This window comes from Pecten maximus, unplaced genomic scaffold, assembly GCF_902652985.1.
Source record: "Pecten maximus unplaced genomic scaffold, xPecMax1.1, whole genome shotgun sequence".
Classification (NCBI taxonomy): domain Eukaryota; kingdom Metazoa; phylum Mollusca; class Bivalvia; order Pectinida; family Pectinidae; genus Pecten; species Pecten maximus.
This window is the reverse complement of record NW_022982707.1, coordinates 1-19,805: the sequence shown is the minus strand read 5'-3', so window position 1 is coordinate 19,805 and position 19,805 is coordinate 1. Positions and strand designations below refer to the sequence as shown.

General features: G+C 36.7%; 1 protein-coding gene and 1 long non-coding RNA gene across 2 annotated transcripts; one reads left to right on the top strand and one right to left on the bottom strand.

Annotated features, from left to right (window-relative positions):
* Positions 1-267: 267 nt before the first annotated feature.
* LOC117320815 (cytochrome P450 4A25-like) lies at positions 268-18,856 on the top strand (the record flags this gene model as incomplete). The annotated part of the gene is given in 6 exon segments (XM_033875300.1): positions 268-391; positions 3,652-3,781; positions 9,586-9,715; positions 10,355-10,633; positions 15,264-15,329; positions 18,595-18,856. Coding segments are annotated over 6 exon segments (832 nt in total), but the record flags the coding sequence as incomplete, so codon positions are not given.
* LOC117320816 lies at positions 18,820-19,799 on the bottom strand. The gene is made up of 2 exons (XR_004531165.1): positions 19,395-19,799; positions 18,820-19,310 (listed from the first exon to the last, which is right to left on the bottom strand). It is a non-coding gene; the product is annotated as an uncharacterized LOC117320816 (long non-coding RNA).
* Positions 19,800-19,805: the final 6 nt, after the last annotated feature.

Genomic DNA, 19,805 nt, shown 5'->3' with positions numbered 1-19,805 from the left:
TTCATTGATCAGATTCATACATATGTACCAGTTGTATGGATATAAATCTGCTATACTGGTAGTGGAATGAAGTGTGATGGAAATTTTTCTGAGGCATCCCACTTGGATCCAAGAACTTTGATGCTTTGTTCATCTGCAAATGTGCTTTTCATTAAAAACAAGATGAGGAATCTTCATTTATTTAAATATATGATGGACCTATATAAGTATTGATTTTATATTGAGAGATCCTGAAACAATGATTTATTGCATTGTGATATTTTTCAGGAATCCTCTGCTGTTTCCTGACTTGATCTTCTATTTGACTAAGACTGGTCGCCGATTCAACAAAAACTGTAAATTTGTACATAAAGTGGCTGAAGATGTGATAGACCAACGCAAGCAGACTCTGGTACTGTCTGATATTATCTCAACAAAAGTCTTAAATGTTTTAAATCAGAATAATAAATTGAAGTAATTCTTGTAAAACTGTGAGGTTTGACAGGGTTACCTCCCCTGTTGTACTTTACATCACCCGCTGATCACGCTTTATTCTTAATCAGATAAATATGGTGGATGGTTTTGATGTTATCACCTGTATCAGGATTCTTTATCAGATAAATAAGGTGGATGGTTTTGATGTTAGCACCTGTATCAGGATTCTTTATCAGATAAATAAGGTGGATGGTGTTGATGTTATCACCTGTATCAGGATTATTTATCAGATAAATAAGGTGGATGGTGTTGATGTTATCACCTGTATCAGGATTATTTATCAGATAAATAAGGTGGATGGTTTTGATGTTATCACCTGTATCAGGATTATTTATCAGATAAATAAGGTGGATGGTTTTGATGTTATCACCTGTATCAGGATTATTTATCAGATAAATAAGGTGGATGGTTTTGATGTTATCACCTGTATCAGGATTATTTATCAGATAAATAAGGTGGATGGTTTTGATGTATCAGGATTCTTTATCAGATAAATAAGGTGGATGGTGTTGATGTTATCACCTGTATCAGGATTCTTTATCAGATAAATAAGGTGGATGGTTTTGATGTTATCACCTTTATCAGGATTATTTATCAGATAAATAAGGTGGATGGTGTTGATGTTATCACCTGTATCAGGATTATTTATCAGATAAATAAGGTGGATGGTGTTGATGTTATCACCTGTATCAGGATTATTTATCAGATAAATAAGGTGGATGGTTTTGATGTTATCACCTTTATCAGGATTATTTATCAGATAAATAAGGTGGATGGTGTTGATGTTATCACCTGTATTAGGATTCTTTATCAGATAAACAAGGTAGATGGTTTTGATGTTATCACCTGTATCAGGATTCTTTATCAGATAAATAAGGTGGATGGTTTTGATGTTATCACCTGTATCAGGATTCTGAAGTCCAGTTTGGTGTAGGTTATGCCTGTCTTCGTCTGTTGTGAACAGTTCACCCAGTATAGCTACTTACCTCCCCCAATTTACCTCACCAGTTACAAGTAACTGTCGAGTAAGTAGGGGAGATAATTAGATATAGCTTTTGCCCCTGCAATGTCCCACCCCAAAACTTTAAAGTTTTTTAGCTCACCTGCCCGAAGGGCAAGTGAGCTTATGCCGTGGTGCGGCGTCCGTCGTCCGTCCGTCCGTCCGGCCGTCCGTCTGGCCGTCCGGCCGTCCGGCCGTCCGGCGTCAACTTTTTCATTCAAACAACTTCTTCTCAATAACCAAGAGGCCCAGGGACTTGATATTGGGCCTGTAGCATGCTGGGGTGAAGGGCTACAAAGTTTGTTCAAATAAATGGCCTTGACCTTCATTCAAGGTCACATGGGTCAAATAGGCTATAATCTTCAAACGACTTCTTCTCAATAACCAAGAGGCCCATGGACTTGATATTGGGCTTGTAGCATGCTGGGGTGAAGGGCTACAAAGTTTGTTCAAATAAATGACCTTGACCTTCATTCAAGGTCATATGAGTCAAATAGGCTATAATCTTCAAACGACTTCTTCTCAATAACCAAGAGGCCCAGGGACTTGATATTGGGCCTGTAGCATGCTGGGGTGAAGGGCTACAAAGTTTGTTCAAATAAATGACCTTGACCTTCATTCAAGGTCAAATGGGTCAAATAGGCTATAATCTTCAAACGACTTCTTCTCAATAACCAAGAGGCCCATGGACTTGATATTTGGCCTGTAGCATGCTGGGGTGAAGGGCTACAAAGTTTGTTCAAATAAATGACCTTGACCTTCATTCAAGGTCATATGAGTCAAATAGGCTATAATCTTCAAACGGCTTCTTCTCAATAACCAAGAGGCCCAGGGACTTGATATTGGGCCTGTAGCATGCTGGGGTGAAGGGCTACAAAGTTTGTTCAAATAAATGACCTTGACCTTCATTCAAGGTCACATGGGTCAAATAGGCTATAATCTTCAAACGACTTCTTCTCAATAACCAAGAGGCCCATGGACTTGATATTGGGCCTGTTGCATGCTGGGGTAAAGGGCTACAAAGTTTGTTCAAATAAATGACCTTGACCTTCATTCAAGGTCACAGGGGTCAAATAGGCTATAATCTTCAAACGACTTCTTCTCAATAACCAAGAGGCCCATGGACTTGATATTGGGCCTGTAGCATGCTGGGATGAAGGGCTACAAAGTTTGTTCAAATAAATGACCTTGACCTTCATTCAAGGTCACATGGGTCAAATAGGCTATAATCTTCATACGACTTCTTCTCAATAACCAAGAGGCCCATGGACTTGATATTGGGCCTGTAGCATGCTGGGGTAAAGGGCTACAAAGTTTGTTCAACTAAATGACCTTGACCTTCATTCAAGGTCACAGGGGTCAAATAGGCTATAATCTTCAAACGACTTCTTCTCAATAACCAAGAGGCCCAGGGACTTGATATTAGGCCTGTAGCATGCTGGGGTGAAGCACTACCAATTTTGTTCAAATAAATGACCTTGACCTACATTCAAGGTCACAGGGGTGAAATCGGCTCAAATCTGTAAACAATAATTTTGCGATAGCCAAGAGCCTCCAAGACCTGATATTAGGCCAATAGAATGCTGGAATGAAGGACTAGAAAATTTTTAATATGAATAAAACTAGCTTACAATGATATTTGAATAAAGAGGTAATCAACATAGTATCTTTAGAAATGACTTCAATCAACTTCAAAGTTGCTGTAGAGCCAGGTGAGCGATACAGGCCCATTGGGCCTCTTGTTTAAATTGTTTAAATCCAGGAAGTTTTTGAAAGGCTTTCTGAGATCATACAGATATTTAGTATATATAATCGTTAGAATGCTAAGCATGATAAAATAACAACTGTTGAAAATATAAATAGAATTTTCTGTCGAACCGTTGTACATCAAAACAAAATTTTTTTTTTTTTTTTGGATTTTCAAATTTATATACATATATCTACAGTTTATGTATAAAATGTATAACTCTGGTATTGAAATTTTATATCCAAAAATGTTTCTTAAACTTGAGTGTAAGCATTTTGCAATGGCTGCCACAAGTGAGCTTTGTAATCATCGATTCACTGCTCTTGTTTGATTTGTTTACAACCATTCACCCAAAATGACTCTAGCTATCTCCCCTTATATTACACAGGAAGCTGGGGTGTTTGTAGTTATCTCCCCTTATATTACACAGGAAGCTGGAGGTGTTCCAGAAAAGAAGTACAAAGATTTCCTGGACATTCTACTGATGGAGCGGGATGAGAATGGGAAGGGACTCACCAGGGAGGAGATCCGAAATGAGGTCGACACATTCTTATTTGAAGGTGAATTTAACTCTGTGTATATCAGGATTAACAACCACTTTCATGCTTAAATACTGATCACTACCAAAAACACTGGACATTGTTACAACCAAACTTATCAGAAACTCAGTTATTTGATGTGTACTATATTAGTAACACATTTTAAGTACTGAATGTTTAAACAGAGGCTACATGAGTGGTTGTTGTGTATGGCATATCTTGCATTCTCGTTAACTATTTTTTTGTAAATTTGGAAAAATAAATAATGAAATGAAGGAAATACCATATACAACAACCCCCAGTTTGTGTAAACTGTTTCTACCATAATAGAAAAGCAATTCAGGAGATGAATTTAAAATTGTTTTGGTCAACATGTTGTGTTCTTTTCACGATATCACGATATCTAACACATTGTATCTTGACAGAAATGCACGGGAACGGATTTCCGTAACGTTATTTGTACTCACCAGTCAGGAAATTCGGATTCCGATTCCGGAAGCCCATTTTGGGAACGGAACATACTTTTCATTAGTAAATTTACCTCAATAATCCAGACGATTTTTTCACCACGAGGAGAAAAAAATGTCGGGGCAAGTCACCCGTGTCGACAGCTGTACAGACTATCGCTTGACACTGTGCGTAGTCATAGCGACCGCTGCCAGGTCATAGCCCCGCGTGTTTACCTGTGTTACAATGTGTAGCTTTTGTTTTTATAACGGTACATTGCTTTTTCTCTACGACCTAAATGTTACAGAATTTATGCACAAACATACAGTACGTGATACGATAATTAATCAATCTCAAATACATGTAATAAATTTATGATCGGTAATTAACATCATTAACACTTGTATTGGGTAAACACGGATATCGGCTTTGTAACACTGTTACGTGAAACGACGACTCATTGAAAGATGCATGCTATTAATTACATACACATTTACGTATTATGCAGTGATCACAAGAACTGGGTTGATTACACACAAATTAGTCAATAGTCGTCTGATACTTAACTAAGCGTCACATTGTTAAGTGAATACGGGTTTAATAATTTTCGGACATCTTGGGTAGTTCTCGCTGGTGTCGCGTACTTTTAAATAGATAGCTTGGGGTTTCTGGTACGTAAAAATCATAAAAAAAACATGGACTGACGGTAAGTTGTAAAATCCGGGAATTTTATTTAAGGTATTTAACGTTTGTAATTTCTACTTGTTTGTGAACCTCCGGGATGTGACACATGTATGTTGTTTGTAGGTCACATATGCCCGCTATAAATAAAACAACTTTCACTTTACATGTTCTTTTAAAAACATAGTTTATTTTTTACTTTCTACAAAACGAATCAAGAATCATATCAGAAACATAAGTATATTTATTGTTGAAAAGTCTGACAATTAGACGTGTTTATGAAACGTCCCGGATTGTATATAATCAAGGGAGATAACTCTTACACGCCAATTTTTTTGACCTGGTACACGAAATTCGGCAGTGCGGAAAACTCGTAATCCGGACGGTTTGGACTGGGAACGAAGGTGTTCGAATTATCGAGGGTCCACTGTACATATTTGACTAGTGTAAAAAGTTTTAGTTAATACTGAAAAATGTGCCATAAGCTCCTTGATGATACATAATCCAATCTAGTATTCTTACAAGATGGGAGTTGAGTTTTAACATGTGTTAAAGACATAGGGTCTGGATAACAGAAAATCTTCACTTTTTCTAAATTTTGATTTCCATGGCCATTCTTATTCTGATATATATGTAACATTTTAATCTGCATATCATGGTGTATCTCCACCAAAAAATAAAAATAACAAAATAAAATTAAAGCCATCAAAAATATATTCAGCCACTCGCTGTGATGGCATTTCATATTGAGTATAACTGTTATGTGACTTCTATTGGAAGTAAACAACCCTTTTTAGATACATGTATTCACGGGCTGTTGTTCATTTTTTTTAGAAAAAAATTTGATATTTTTAAAAAATTTGAAAATACCTACATTCTTCAAGGATTTTACAATAACGTTATCAACCAGGTAGGATTATTGTCCAAAAATTACTATCATAGCATACCATCGTACAGTAGGAACATTGTACAGTAGGAACATTGTACAGTAGGAACATCGTACAGTAGGAACATCGTACAGTAGGAACATTGTACAGTAGGAACATTGTACAGTAGGAACATTGTAAGTAGGAACATTGTACAGTAGAAACATCTTACAGTAGGAACATTGTACAGTAGGAACATCTTACAGTAGGAACATCGTACAGTAGGAACATCGTACAGTAGGAACATTGTACAGTAGGAACATCGTACAGTAGGAACATTGTACAGTGGGAACATCGTACAGTAGGAACATTGTACAGTAGGAACATTGTACAGTAGGAACATCGTACAGTAGGAACATCACACAGTAGGAACATCACACAGTAGGAACATCGTACAGTAGGAACATCACACAGTAGGAACATCACACAGTAGGAACATCGTACAGTAGGAACATTGTACAGTAGGAACATTGTACAGTACGAACATCGTACAGTAGGAACATCATACAGTAGGAACATCGTACAGTAGGAACATTGTACAGTAGGAACATCTTACAGTAGGAACATCGTACAGTAGGAACATCGTACAGTAGGAACATTGTACAGTAGGAACATCGTGTACAGTAGGAACATTGTACAGTAGGAACATTGTACAGTAGGAACCATCGTACAGTAGGAACATTGTACAGTAGGAACATTGTACATTAGGAACATCACACAGTAGGAACATTGTACAGTAGGAACATTATACAGTAGGAACATCTTACAGTAGGAACATTGTACAGTAGGAACATTGTACAGTAGGAACATTGTACAGTAGGAACCATCGTACAGTAGGAACATCGTACAGTAGGAACATCGTACAGTAGGAACATTGTACAGTAGGAACATTGTACAGTAGGAACATTGTACAGTAGGAACATCGTACAGTAGGAACATTGTACAGTAGGAACATTGTACAGTAGGAACCATCGTACAGTAGGAACATTGTACAGTAGGAACATTATACAGTAGGAACATCGTACAGTAGGAACATTGTACAGTAGGCACATCACACAGTAGGAACATCGTACAGTAGGAACATCGTACAGTAGGAACATTGTACAGTAGGAACATGGTACAGTAGGAACATCGTACAGTAGGAACATCGTACAGTAGGAACATTGTACAGTAGGAACCATCGTACAGTAGGAACATTGTACAGTAGGAACATTGTACAGTAGGAACATCACACAGTAGGAACATTGTACAGTAGGAACATTATACAGTAGGAACATCTTACAGTAGGAACATTGTACAGTAGGAACATCGTACAGTAGGAACATTGTACAGTAGGAACATTGTACAGTAGGAACCATCGTACAGTAGGAACATCGTACAGTAGGAACATCACACAGTAGGAACATCACACAGTAGGAACATCGTACAGTAGGAACATTGTACAGTAGGAACATTGTACAGTAGGAACATTGTACAGTAGGAACATTGTACAGTAGGAACATCGTACAGTAGGAACATTGTACAGTAGGAACATTGTACAGTAGGAACATCGTACAGTAGGAACATCGTACAGTAGGAACATCGTGTACAGTAGGAACATTGTACAGTAGGAACATTGTAAAGTAGGAACATCGTACAGTAGGAACATCGTACAGTAGGAACATCGTGTACAGTAGGAACATTGTACAGTAGGAACCATCGTACAGTAGGAACATTGTACAGTAGGAACATCGTACAGTAGGAACATTGTACAGTAGGAACATTGTACAGTAGGAACATCGTACAGTAGGAACATTGTACAGTAGGAACCATCGTACAGTAGGAACATTGTACAGTAGGAACATTATACAGTAGGAACATCTTACAGTAGGAACATTGTACAGTAGGAACATCGTACAGTAGGAACATTGTACAGTAGGAACATTGTACAGTAGGAACCATCGTACAGTAGGAACCATCGTACAGTAGGAACATCGTAAAGTAGGAACATCACACAGTAGGAACATCACACAGTAGGAACATCGTACAGTAGGAACATTGTACAGTAGGAACATTGTACAGTAGGAACATTGTACAGTAGGAACCATCGTACAGTAGGAACATTGTACAGTAGGAACATTGTACAGTAGGAACATCACACAGTAGGAACATTGTACAGTAGGAACATTATACAGTAGGAACATTGTACAGTAGGAACATCGTACAGTAGGAACATCGTACAGTAGGAACATTGTACAGTAGGAACATTGTACAGTAGGAACCATCGTACAGTAGGAACTTCGTACAGTAGGAACATCACACAGTAGGAACATCACACAGTAGGATCATCGTACAGTAGGAACATCGTACAGTAGGAACATTGTACAGTAGGAACATCGTGTACAGTAGGAACATTGTACAGTAGGAACATCGTACAGTAGGAACATTGTACAGTAGGAACATTGTACAGTAGGAACATCGTACAGTAGGAACATCGTACAGTAGGAACATCGTACAGTAGGAACATTGTACAGTAGGAACATTGTACAGTAGGAACCATCGTACAGTAGGAACTTCGTACAGTAGGAACATCACACAGTAGGAACATCACACAGTAGGATCATCTACAGTAGGAACATCGTACAGTAGGAACATTGTACAGTAGGAACATCGTGTACAGTAGGAACATTGTACAGTAGGAACATCGTACAGTAGGAACATCGTACAGTAGGAACATTGTACAGTAGGAACATCGTACAGTAGGAACATTGTACAGTAGGAACATCGTACAGTAGGAACATCGTACAGTAGGAACATTGTACAGTAGGAACATTGTACAGTAGGAACATCGTACAGTAGGAACATTGTACAGTAGGAACATCACACAGTAGGAACATCACACAGTAGGAACATCACACAGCAGGAACATCGTACAGTAGGAACATTGTACAGTAGGAACATCGTACAGTAGGAACATTGTACAGTAGGAACCATCGTACAGTAGGAACATTGTACAGTAGGAACATCACACAGTAGGAACATCGTACAGTAGGAACATCATACAGTAGGAACATTGTACAGTAGGAACATCGTACAGTAGGAACATTGTACAGTAGGAACCATCGTACAGTAGGAACATTGTACAGTAGGAACATTGTACAGTAGGAACATCACACAGTAGGAACATTGTACAGTAGGAACATTATACAGTAGGAACATCTTACAGTAGGAACATTGTACAGTAGGAACATTGTACAGTAGGAACATCGTACAGTAGGAACATTGTACAGTAGGAACCATCGTACAGTAGGAACATCGTACAGTAGGAACATCGTACAGTAGGAACATTGTACAGTAGGAACATCGTACAGTAGGAACATCGTAAAGTAGGAACATCGTATACAGTAGGAACATTGTACAGTAGGAACATCGTAAAGTAGGAACAATGTACAGAAATGCCCATGAACTTAGCTGTATATCTTTGATTGTATTACTTTTCCTTGTATGTCTCGCCTAAAGACAGTATGTTTTAGAGAATTTTTATTCTACTGTGATACCATGTGTAGCTACCCATTTCTCATAGTGTTTGTATGTATTCATCTGTGATGTTCTACTATACTTTTGTCATTGTTATGAGTTCTGTGATTGGGCAAATGGGTCTGTTGAATTGACATAAATAAACCTATGTTAAAGTAACTGGAAGACGACAAATTCATCAAAGATTTCTGACAAACTGTACAGACTGTAAGTAGAGGATATTACATCTAAATAATTTTCCGTTATTTTTTTTAGGTCACGATACGACAGCCAGTGCCATCTCATGGATCCTTTATGCTCTAGCGACACACCCAGAACACCAGACCAAGGTCCAGGAGGAGATTGACCGCGTCCTGGAGGGCAGAGATTCTGACCGGCTCCAGTGGTCAGTATACCTTTTCAAATTTATATTGTTTGATTGATTTAAGAGAAAATGTACCTATCAGAAATATATCTTCATACACTAAATTGTCACAAGTGTTCAGGCTTGTAAACATACTGATCACCTGACTCCTACTGATGTTGATCACTTGACCCCTACTGATGTTGATCATATGACATCTCCTGATGCTGACCACTTGACCCCTACTGATTCTGATCATATGACCCCATCAAATGCTCATCACATGACCCCTACTGATGCTGATCACATGACCCCTATTGATGCTAATCACCTGATCCCTACTGACGCTGATCACATGGCCAATACTCACACTGATCACATGACCCATACAATGCTGATCACATGACCCCTACTGATGCTGATCACATGACCCCTACTGACGCTGATCGCATGACCAATACTCACACTGATCAAATGACCCATACAGATGCTGATCACATAAACCCTACTGACACTGATCACATGACCCATATAGATGCTGATCACATGACCCATATTGTATTGTTCCTGTGAATTGTTCCCATTTGTACCTAGGACTGACATTACTGGTCAGACATTTTTATAACAGTTAATACTGTCATGACCTGAATGCTGACAACTATTGTATAAAACTGTTGTCAGGGAGGACATGCCAAAGTTGGAGTACCTGACGATGTGTATCAAGGAGGGGATGAGGTTGTACAGTCCTGTGCCATTTATACAGCGACAGAGCACAAAGGAGTTTACCATTGATGGCAAGACCTTTCCCCCGGAAACCTTTATGTCAATTGGTATATACTCTGTACATCACAACCCAAAAGTGTGGGAAGACTCGTTCAAGTTTATACCCCAGAGATTCTCAAAGGAAAACGCAGCCAAAATTGACTCCTTTTCTTTCATTCCTTTCTCCGCTGGACCTAGGTAAGTATATTTGAATGTAAATTTTAATTGAGGGTTAAAATATATGTTTATTCTTATAACAATCTGAAAATTCTTTCTGTGCCTAGAAATGAAATAATTGAAATGTGTTCATCTAACCAAAAAATGATCATAGAACCATTCTCATTTCACAGTCTACTCAAACCTGTAATAATTCTTACTAGTGTCGCTATAACGATGACATCAGTATCTGGTTACTGCTATAACGATGACATCAGTATCTGGTTACTGCTTTAATGATGACATCAGTATCTGGTTACTGCTATAACGATGACATAAGTATCTGGTTACTGCTATAATGATGACATCAGTATCTAGTTACTGCTATAATGATGACATCAGTATCTAGTTACTGCTATAACGATGACATCAGTATCTAGTTACTGCTATAATGATGACATCAGTGTCTGGATAATGCTATAACGATGACATCAGTATCTAGTTACTGCTATAACGATGACATCAGTATCTAGTTACTGCTATAATGATGACATCAGTGTCTGGTTACTGCTATAACGATGACATCAGTATCTAGTTACTGCTATAACGATGACATCAGTATCTAGTTACTGCTATAATGATGACATCAGTGTCTGGTTACTGCTATAACGATGACATCAGTATCCGTTACTGCTATAATAATGACATCAGTATTTGGTTACTGCTATAATGATGACATCAGTGTCTGGTTACTGCTATAATTATGACATCAGTATCCAGTTACTGCTATAACGATGACATCAGTGTCCAGTTACTGTTATAATGATGGCATCACTGTCTGGTTACTGCTATAATGATGACATCAGTATCTGGTTACTGCTATAATGATGCCATCAGTGTCTGGTTAGTGCTATAATGATGACATCAGTATCTGGTTACTGCTATAATGATGACATCAGTATCTGCTTACTGCTATAATGATGACATCAGTGTCCAGTTACTGCTATAATGATGACATCAGTGTCTAGTTACTGCTATAATGATGACATCAGTGTCCAGTTACTGCTATAATGATGACATCAGTGTCTGGTTACTGCTATAATGATGACATCAATGTCCAGTTACTGCTATAATGATGACATCAGTGTCTGGTTACTGCTATAATGATGACATCAGTGTCTGGTTACTGCTATAATGATGACATCAGTGTCCAGTTACTGCAATAATGATGACATCAGTATCTAGTTACTGCTATAATGACGACATCAGTGTCCAGTTACTGCTATAATGATGACATCAGTATCTAGTTACTGCTATAATGATGACATCAGTGTCCAGTTACTACTATAATGATGACATCAGTGTCTGGTTACTGCTATAATGATGACATCAGTGTCCAGTTACTGCTACAATGATGACATCAGTATCCAGTTACTGCTATAATGATGACATCAGTGTCCGGTTACTGCTATAATGATGACATCAGTGTCCAGTTACTGCTACAATGATGACATCATCAGTGTCTGGTTACTGCTATAATGATGACATCAGTGTCTGGTTACTGCTATAATGATGACATCAGTGTCTGGTTACTACTATAATTATGACATCAGTACCTGGTTACTACTATAATGATGACATCAGTATCTGGTTACTGCTATAATGATGACATCAGTGTCTGGTTACTGCTATAATGATGACATCAGTATCCAGTAACTGTTATAATGATGACATCAGTATGTGGTTACTGCTATAATGATGACATCAGTATCCAGTTACTGCTATAATGATGACATCAGTGTCCGGTTACTGCTATAATGATGACATCAGTTTCTGGTTACTGCTATAATGATGACATCAGTGTCCAGTTACTGCTATAATGATGACATCAGTGTCTTGTTACTGCTATAATGATGACATCAGTGTCTTGTTACTGCTATAATGATGACACCAGTGTCCGGTTACTGTTATAATGATGACATCAGTGTCTGGTTACTGCTATAATGATGACATCAGTGTCTGGTTACTGCTATAATGATGACATCAGTGTCTTGTTACTGTTATAATGATGACATCAGTATCTGGTTACTGCTATAATGATGACATCAGTGTCTGGTTACTGCTATAATGATGACATCAGTGTCCAGTTACTGCTATAATGATGACATCAGTATCTGGTTACTGCTATAATGATGACATCAGTGTCTGGTTACTGCTATAATGATGACATCAGTGTCTGGTTACTGCTATAATGATGACATCAGTGTCCAGTTACTGTTATAATGATGACTTCAGTGTCTGGTTACTGCAAATGATGACATCAGTGTCCAGTTACTGCTATAATGATGACTTCAGTGTCTGGTTACTGCTATAATGATGACATCAGTGTCCAGTTACTGCTATAATGATGACATCAGTGTCTTGTTACTGCTATAATGATGACATCAGTGTCCAGTTACTGTTATAATGATGACATCAGTATCTGGTTACTGCTATAATGATGACATCAGTGTCTGGTTACTGCTATAATGATGACATCAGTGTCCAGTTACTGCTATAATGATGACATCAGTATCTGGTTACTGCTATAATGATGACATCAGTGTCTGGTTACTGCTATAATGATGACATCAGTGTCTGGTTACTGCTATAATGATGACATCAGTGTCTGGTTACTGCAAATGATGACATCAGTGTCCAGTTACTGCTATAATGATGACTTCAGTGTCTGGTTACTGCTATAACGATGACATCAGTATCTAGTTACTGCTATAACGATGACATCAGTATCTAGTTACTGCTATAATGATGACATCAGTGTCTGGTTACTGTTATAATGATGACATCAGTATCTGGTTACTGCTATAATAATGACATCAGTGTCTGGTTACTGCTATAATGATGACATCAGTGTCTTGTTACTGTTATAATGATGACATCAGTACCTGGTTACTGCTATGATGATGACATCATTGTCTGGTTACTGTTATAATGATGACATCAGTATCTGGTTACTGCTATAATGATGACATCAGTGTCCAGTTACTGCTATAATGATGACATCAGTGTCTAGTTACTGCTATAATGACGACATCAGTGTCCAGTTACTGCTATAATGATGACATCAGTATCTAGTTACTGCTATAATGATGACATCAGTGTCCAGTTACTACTATAATGATGACATCAGTGTCTGGTTACTGCTATAATGATGACATCAGTGTCCAGTTACTGCTATAATGATGACATCAGTATCCAGTTACTGCTATAATGATGACATCAGTGTCCGGTTACTGCTATAATGATGACATCAGTTTCTGGTTACTGCTATAATGATGACATCAGTGTCCAGTTACTGCTATAATGATGACATCAGTGTCTGGTTACTGCTATAACGATGACATCAGTGTCCGGTTACTGCTATAATGATGACATCAGTGTCCGGTTACTGCTATAATGATGACATCAGTATCCAGTTACTGCTATAACGATGACATCAGTATCTGGTTACTGCTATAATGATGACATCAGTGTCTGGTTACTGCTATAATGATGACATCATTATCTAGTTACTGCTATAATGATGACATCAGTGTCCGGTTACTGCTATAATAATGAATCAGTGTCTTGTTTCTGCTATAATGATGACATCTGTGTCTTGTTACTGCTATAATGATGACATCAGTATCTGGTTACTGTTATAATGATGACATCAGTATCTGGTTACTGCTATAATGATGACATCAGTGTCTGGTTACTGCTATAATGATGACATCAGTGTCTTGTTACTGCTATAATGATGACATCAGTATCTGGTTACTGCTATAATGATGACATCAGTGTCCGGTTACTGCTATAATGATGACATCAGTGTCGGTTACTGCTATAATGATGACATCAGTGTCTGGTTACTGCTATAATGATGACATCAGTATTTGGTTACTGCTATAATGATGACATCAGTATTTGGTTACTGCTATAATGATGACATCAGTGTCTGGTTACTGCTAAAATGATGACATCAGTATCTAGTTACTGCTATAATGATGACATCAGTGTCTGGTTACTGCTATAATGGTGACATCAGTATCTGGTTACTGTTATAATGATGACATCAGTATCCAGTTACTACTATAATGATGACATCAGTGTCCGGTTACTGCTATAATGATGACATCAGTATCTAGTTACAGCTGTTATGATGACATCAGTGTCTAGTTACAGCTGTTATGATATCAGTGTCTGGTTACAGCTGTTATGATGACATCAGTGTCTTGATACTGTTATTGTTTATTTTTTACAAGTTGTAAGTCAATAAGAGATCCATTAATTTTGTTATTGACATAGTCTTGACACATGATGTTAGGGCAAGATATGACCAATGTTTTAGATTTCATTGTCCCCATATGAGACAATAATCCCTGGTGATTTGTGTATCTCTGACTGTTAAGAATTTTGTGATGACATTATGAAGTTTAGTTGGTTGGAATAAAGCAAGAATCTAACTGACCTATTGGGTGAATGTTATCAATTTGTAAACAGTATCTAATGACATTATGAAATGAGTTTAGTTATACTCAAGCTAAAAATCATGTGAGCAAAGTTGAACATCATTAGATCAAAGGTCAAGGTCAGAATTGGTATTTTGTAAAGATATCATCTGCTGTTTCAGGAACTGCATTGGACAGAATTTTGCCATGAATGAGGAGAAAGTTGTAATAGCTAGGATCCTGCATAAGTAAGTACCATTCTTATGGTAATTAAATTCAAATAGTATTTTCGTTTGATAAGGTCCACAAAATTGTTTCCCCAATTCCCTTTTACAGTATCAGTTCCACTTGTTTGGTATGATTATTCAATTTATCCCATCGTTTTAGATCATCCCTAGATTTTATGGTATCTCCCCTTTGATTTGGTTATGCTTATATAAGTGATCTCCCTCTTGCTATAGTTGTATAATTTCCTTCTTGCTGTGATTGTATAAGTTATCTCCCCTTGTATCATTGTATAAGTTATTTCTCCTTGCTGTGATTATAGAAGTTAACTCCCCTTGTATGATTGTATATGTTATCTTCCTTTGTATGATTGTATATGTTATCTCCACTTGTATGATTGTATAAGTTATCTCCCCTTGTATGATTGTATATGTTATCTTCCTTTGTATGATTGTATATGGTATCTCCACTTTGTATGATTGTATAAGTTATCTCCACTTTGTATGATTGTATGAGTTATCTCCCCTTTGTATGATTGTATATGTTATCTCCCCATGTATGATTGTATGAGTTATCTCCCCTTGTATAATTGTATATGTTATCTCCCCTTGTATGATTGTATATGTTATCTCCCCTTTGTATGATTGTATGAGTTATCTCCCCTTTGTATGATTGTATATGTTATCTCCCCATTGTATGATTGTATAAGTTATCTCCCCTTTGTATGATTGTATATGTTATCTCCCCTTTGTATGATTGTATATGTTATCTCCCCTTGTATAATTGTATAAGTTATCTCCCCTTGTATGATTGTATATGGTATCTCCCCATTGTATGATTGTATGAGTATCTCCCCTTGTATGATTGTATAAGTTATCTCCCTTGTATGATTGTATATGTTATCTCCACTTGTATGATTGTATAAGTTATCTCCCCTTGTATGATTGTATATGTTATCTCCCCTTGTATGATTGTATATGTTATCTCCCCTTGTATGATTGTATAAGTTATCTCCACTTTGTATGATTGTATATGTTAACTCCACTTGTATGATTGTATATGTTATCTCCCCTTGTATGATTGTATAAGTTATCTCCCCTTGTATGATTGTATATGGTATCTCCCCTTGTATGATTGTATAAGTTATCTCCCTTGTATGATTGTATATGGTATCTCCCCTTGTATGATTGTATATGTTATCTCCACTTGTATGATTGTATATGGTATCTCCCCTTGTATGATTGTATAAGTTATCTCCACTTTGTATGATTGTATAAGTTATCTCCACTTGTATGATTGTATATGTTATCTCCACTTGTATGATTGTATATGGTATCTCCCCTTGTATGATTGTATAAGTTATCTCCACTTTGTATGATTGTATAAGTTATCTCCCCTTGTATGATTGTATAAGTTATCTCCACTTTGTATGATTGTATAAGTTATCTCCCCTTGTATAATTGTATATGTTATCTCCCCTTGTATGATTGTATATGTTATCTCCCCTTGTATGATTGTATAAGTTATCTCCCTTGTATGATTGTATATGGTATCTCCCCTTGTATGATTGTATATGTTATCTCCCCTTGTATGATTGTATATGTTATCTCCCCTTGTATGATTGTATAAGTTATCTCCCCTTGTATGATTGTATATGTTATCTCCACTTGTATGATTGTATAAGTTATCTCCCTTGTATGATTGTATAAGTTATCTCCCCTTGTATAATTGTATAAGTTATCTCCACTTTGTATGATTTTATAAGTTATCTCCACTTTGTATGATCGTATAAGTTATCTCCACTTTGTATGATCGTATAAGTTATCTCCCCTTGTATGATTGTATATGGTATCTCCCCTTGTATAATTGTATAAGTTATCTCCACTTGTATGATTGTATAAGTTATCTCCACTTGTATGATTGTATATGTTATCTCCACTTGTATGATTGTATATGGTATCTCCCCTTGTATGATTGTATAAGTTATCTCCACTTTGTATGATTTTATAAGTTATCTCCACTTTGTATGATCGTATAAGTTATCTCCACTTTGTATGATCGTATAAGTTATCTCCCCTTGTATGATTGTATATGGTATCTCCCCTTGTATAATTGTATAAGTTATCTCCACTTGTATGATTGTATAAGTTATCTCCCCTTGTATAATTGTATAAGTTATCTCCACTTGTATGATTGTATATGTTATCTCCACTTGTATAATTGTATAAGTTATCTCCCTTTGTATGATTGTATATGTTATCTCCCCTTGTATGATTGTATATGGTATCTCCCCTTGTATGATTGTATATGTTATCTCCACTTGTATGATTTTATAAGTTATCTCCCTTTGTATGATTGTATAAGTTATCTTCCTTTGTATGATTGTATAAGTTATCTCCACTTGTATGATTGTATATGTTATCTCCACTTGTATGATTGTATATGGTATCTCCCCTTGTATAATTGTATATGGTATCTCCATTTTGTATGATTGTATAAGTTATCTCCCCTTGTATGATTGTATAAGTTATCTCCCTTGTATGATTGTATAAGTTATCTCCATTTTGTATGATTGTATAAGTTATCTCCATTTTGTATGATTGTATAAGTTATCTCCCCTTGTATAATTGTATAAGTTATCTCCATTTTGTATGATTGTATAAGTTACTATCTCCATTTTGTATGATTGTATAAGTTATCTTCCTTTGTATGATTGTATAAGTTATCTCCACTTGTATGATTGTATAAGTTATCTCCCCTTGTATGATTGTATATGTTATCTCCCCTTGTATGATTGTATAAGTTATCTCCCCTTGTATAATTGTATATGGTATCTCCATTTTGTATGATTGTATAAGTTATCTCCCCTTGTATGATTGTATATGGTATCTCCCTTTGTATGATTGTATAAGTTATCTCCCTTGTATGATTGTATAAGTTATCTTCCTTTGTATGATTGTATAAGTTATCTTCCTTTGTATGATTGTATAAGTTATCTCCCCTTGTATGATTGTATAAGTTATCTCCCCTTGTATGATTGTATAAGTTATCTTCCTTTGTATGATTGTATAAGTTATCTCCATTTTGTATGATTGTATGAGTTATCTCCCCTTGTATGATTGTATAAGTTATCTCCCCTTGTATGATTGTATAAGTTATCTCCATTTTGTATGATTGTATAAGTTACCTCATCTTTGTATGATTGTATAAGTTATCTCCCCTTGTTATGATTTTGTAGGTTATCTCTCCTTTGATATGGCCAATAATTTTTCCCTTATTTTATTATAGATATAGACTAGAACTTGATCCAAAGGTTGAGGTGAAGCTGAAGGCTGCAGCAGTCATGAGGTCATTAAATGGTGTCTACCTCTTCAACAAACGTCGACACTAATTGGACAACTGACTAACGTATTAAAGAGACTCATTCCGATCATTTGTGATATAGTTTGATATAGAAAGCTCAGTCAAATTCTACTTGATGAAGTGAAACTTGGTTAATTGTTAAGATAGTCATGGATTTTTTTACAAGGAATGGATTTCACCCAGTAATATCCACTCCACCCAAGGTTATATGCCAGTCACACCTGGTAATATACCAGTCACACCTATTAATATGCCAGTCACACCTGGTAATATGCCAGTCACACCTGGTAATATGCCAGTCACACCTCATAATATTTCTGTCACACCTGGTAACATGCCAATTACACCTGGTAATATACCAGTTACACCTTGTAATATGCCAGTTACACCTGGTAATATGTCTGTCACACCTGGTAATATGTCTGTCACACCTGGTAATATGCCAGTCATACCTGGTAATATCCTAGTCACACCTGGTAATATGCCAGTCACACCTGGTAATATGCCAGTCACACCTGGTAATATATCTGTCACACCTGGTAATATGCCAGTCACACCTGGTAATATGTCTGTCACACCTGGTAATATGCCAGTTACACCTGGTAATATGTCTGTCACACCTGGTAATATGCCAGTCACACCTGGTAATATGCCAGTCACACCTGGTAATATGCCACTCACACCTGGTAATATATCTGTCACACCTGGTAATATGCCAGTCACACCTTGTAATATCCTAGTCCCATTGTTTAGTTGAGACACACAGAAGTATGACTTGGTCACACTCCCTGTAGTCAATATGTTTTAATGTTATTATAGTCTAATCATTGTTATGTGATTGTGTTCAGTAACCAGAGATCGGGGTTATGGTTGTTTTTGTCACCAAGGTTTTACCTGGTGTTTGCTTATTTACATAATGTATAAGCCTGAATATTATCTATCCAAGAGTATATCAATATACATCTATATATATATCTATTCTAGAGTGCTTCTAAGAGCTGTATTTTTTTTTTTTTTTTGCACACCTGTCCAATGATAAAGTTTTAGTTTTATATTTAAAGAGATTGTTTTGCCATATTATAAAGTTCTTGTGTGCAATAATACTGAAAAGGTAAATATAGGCAGGCCCATGGATC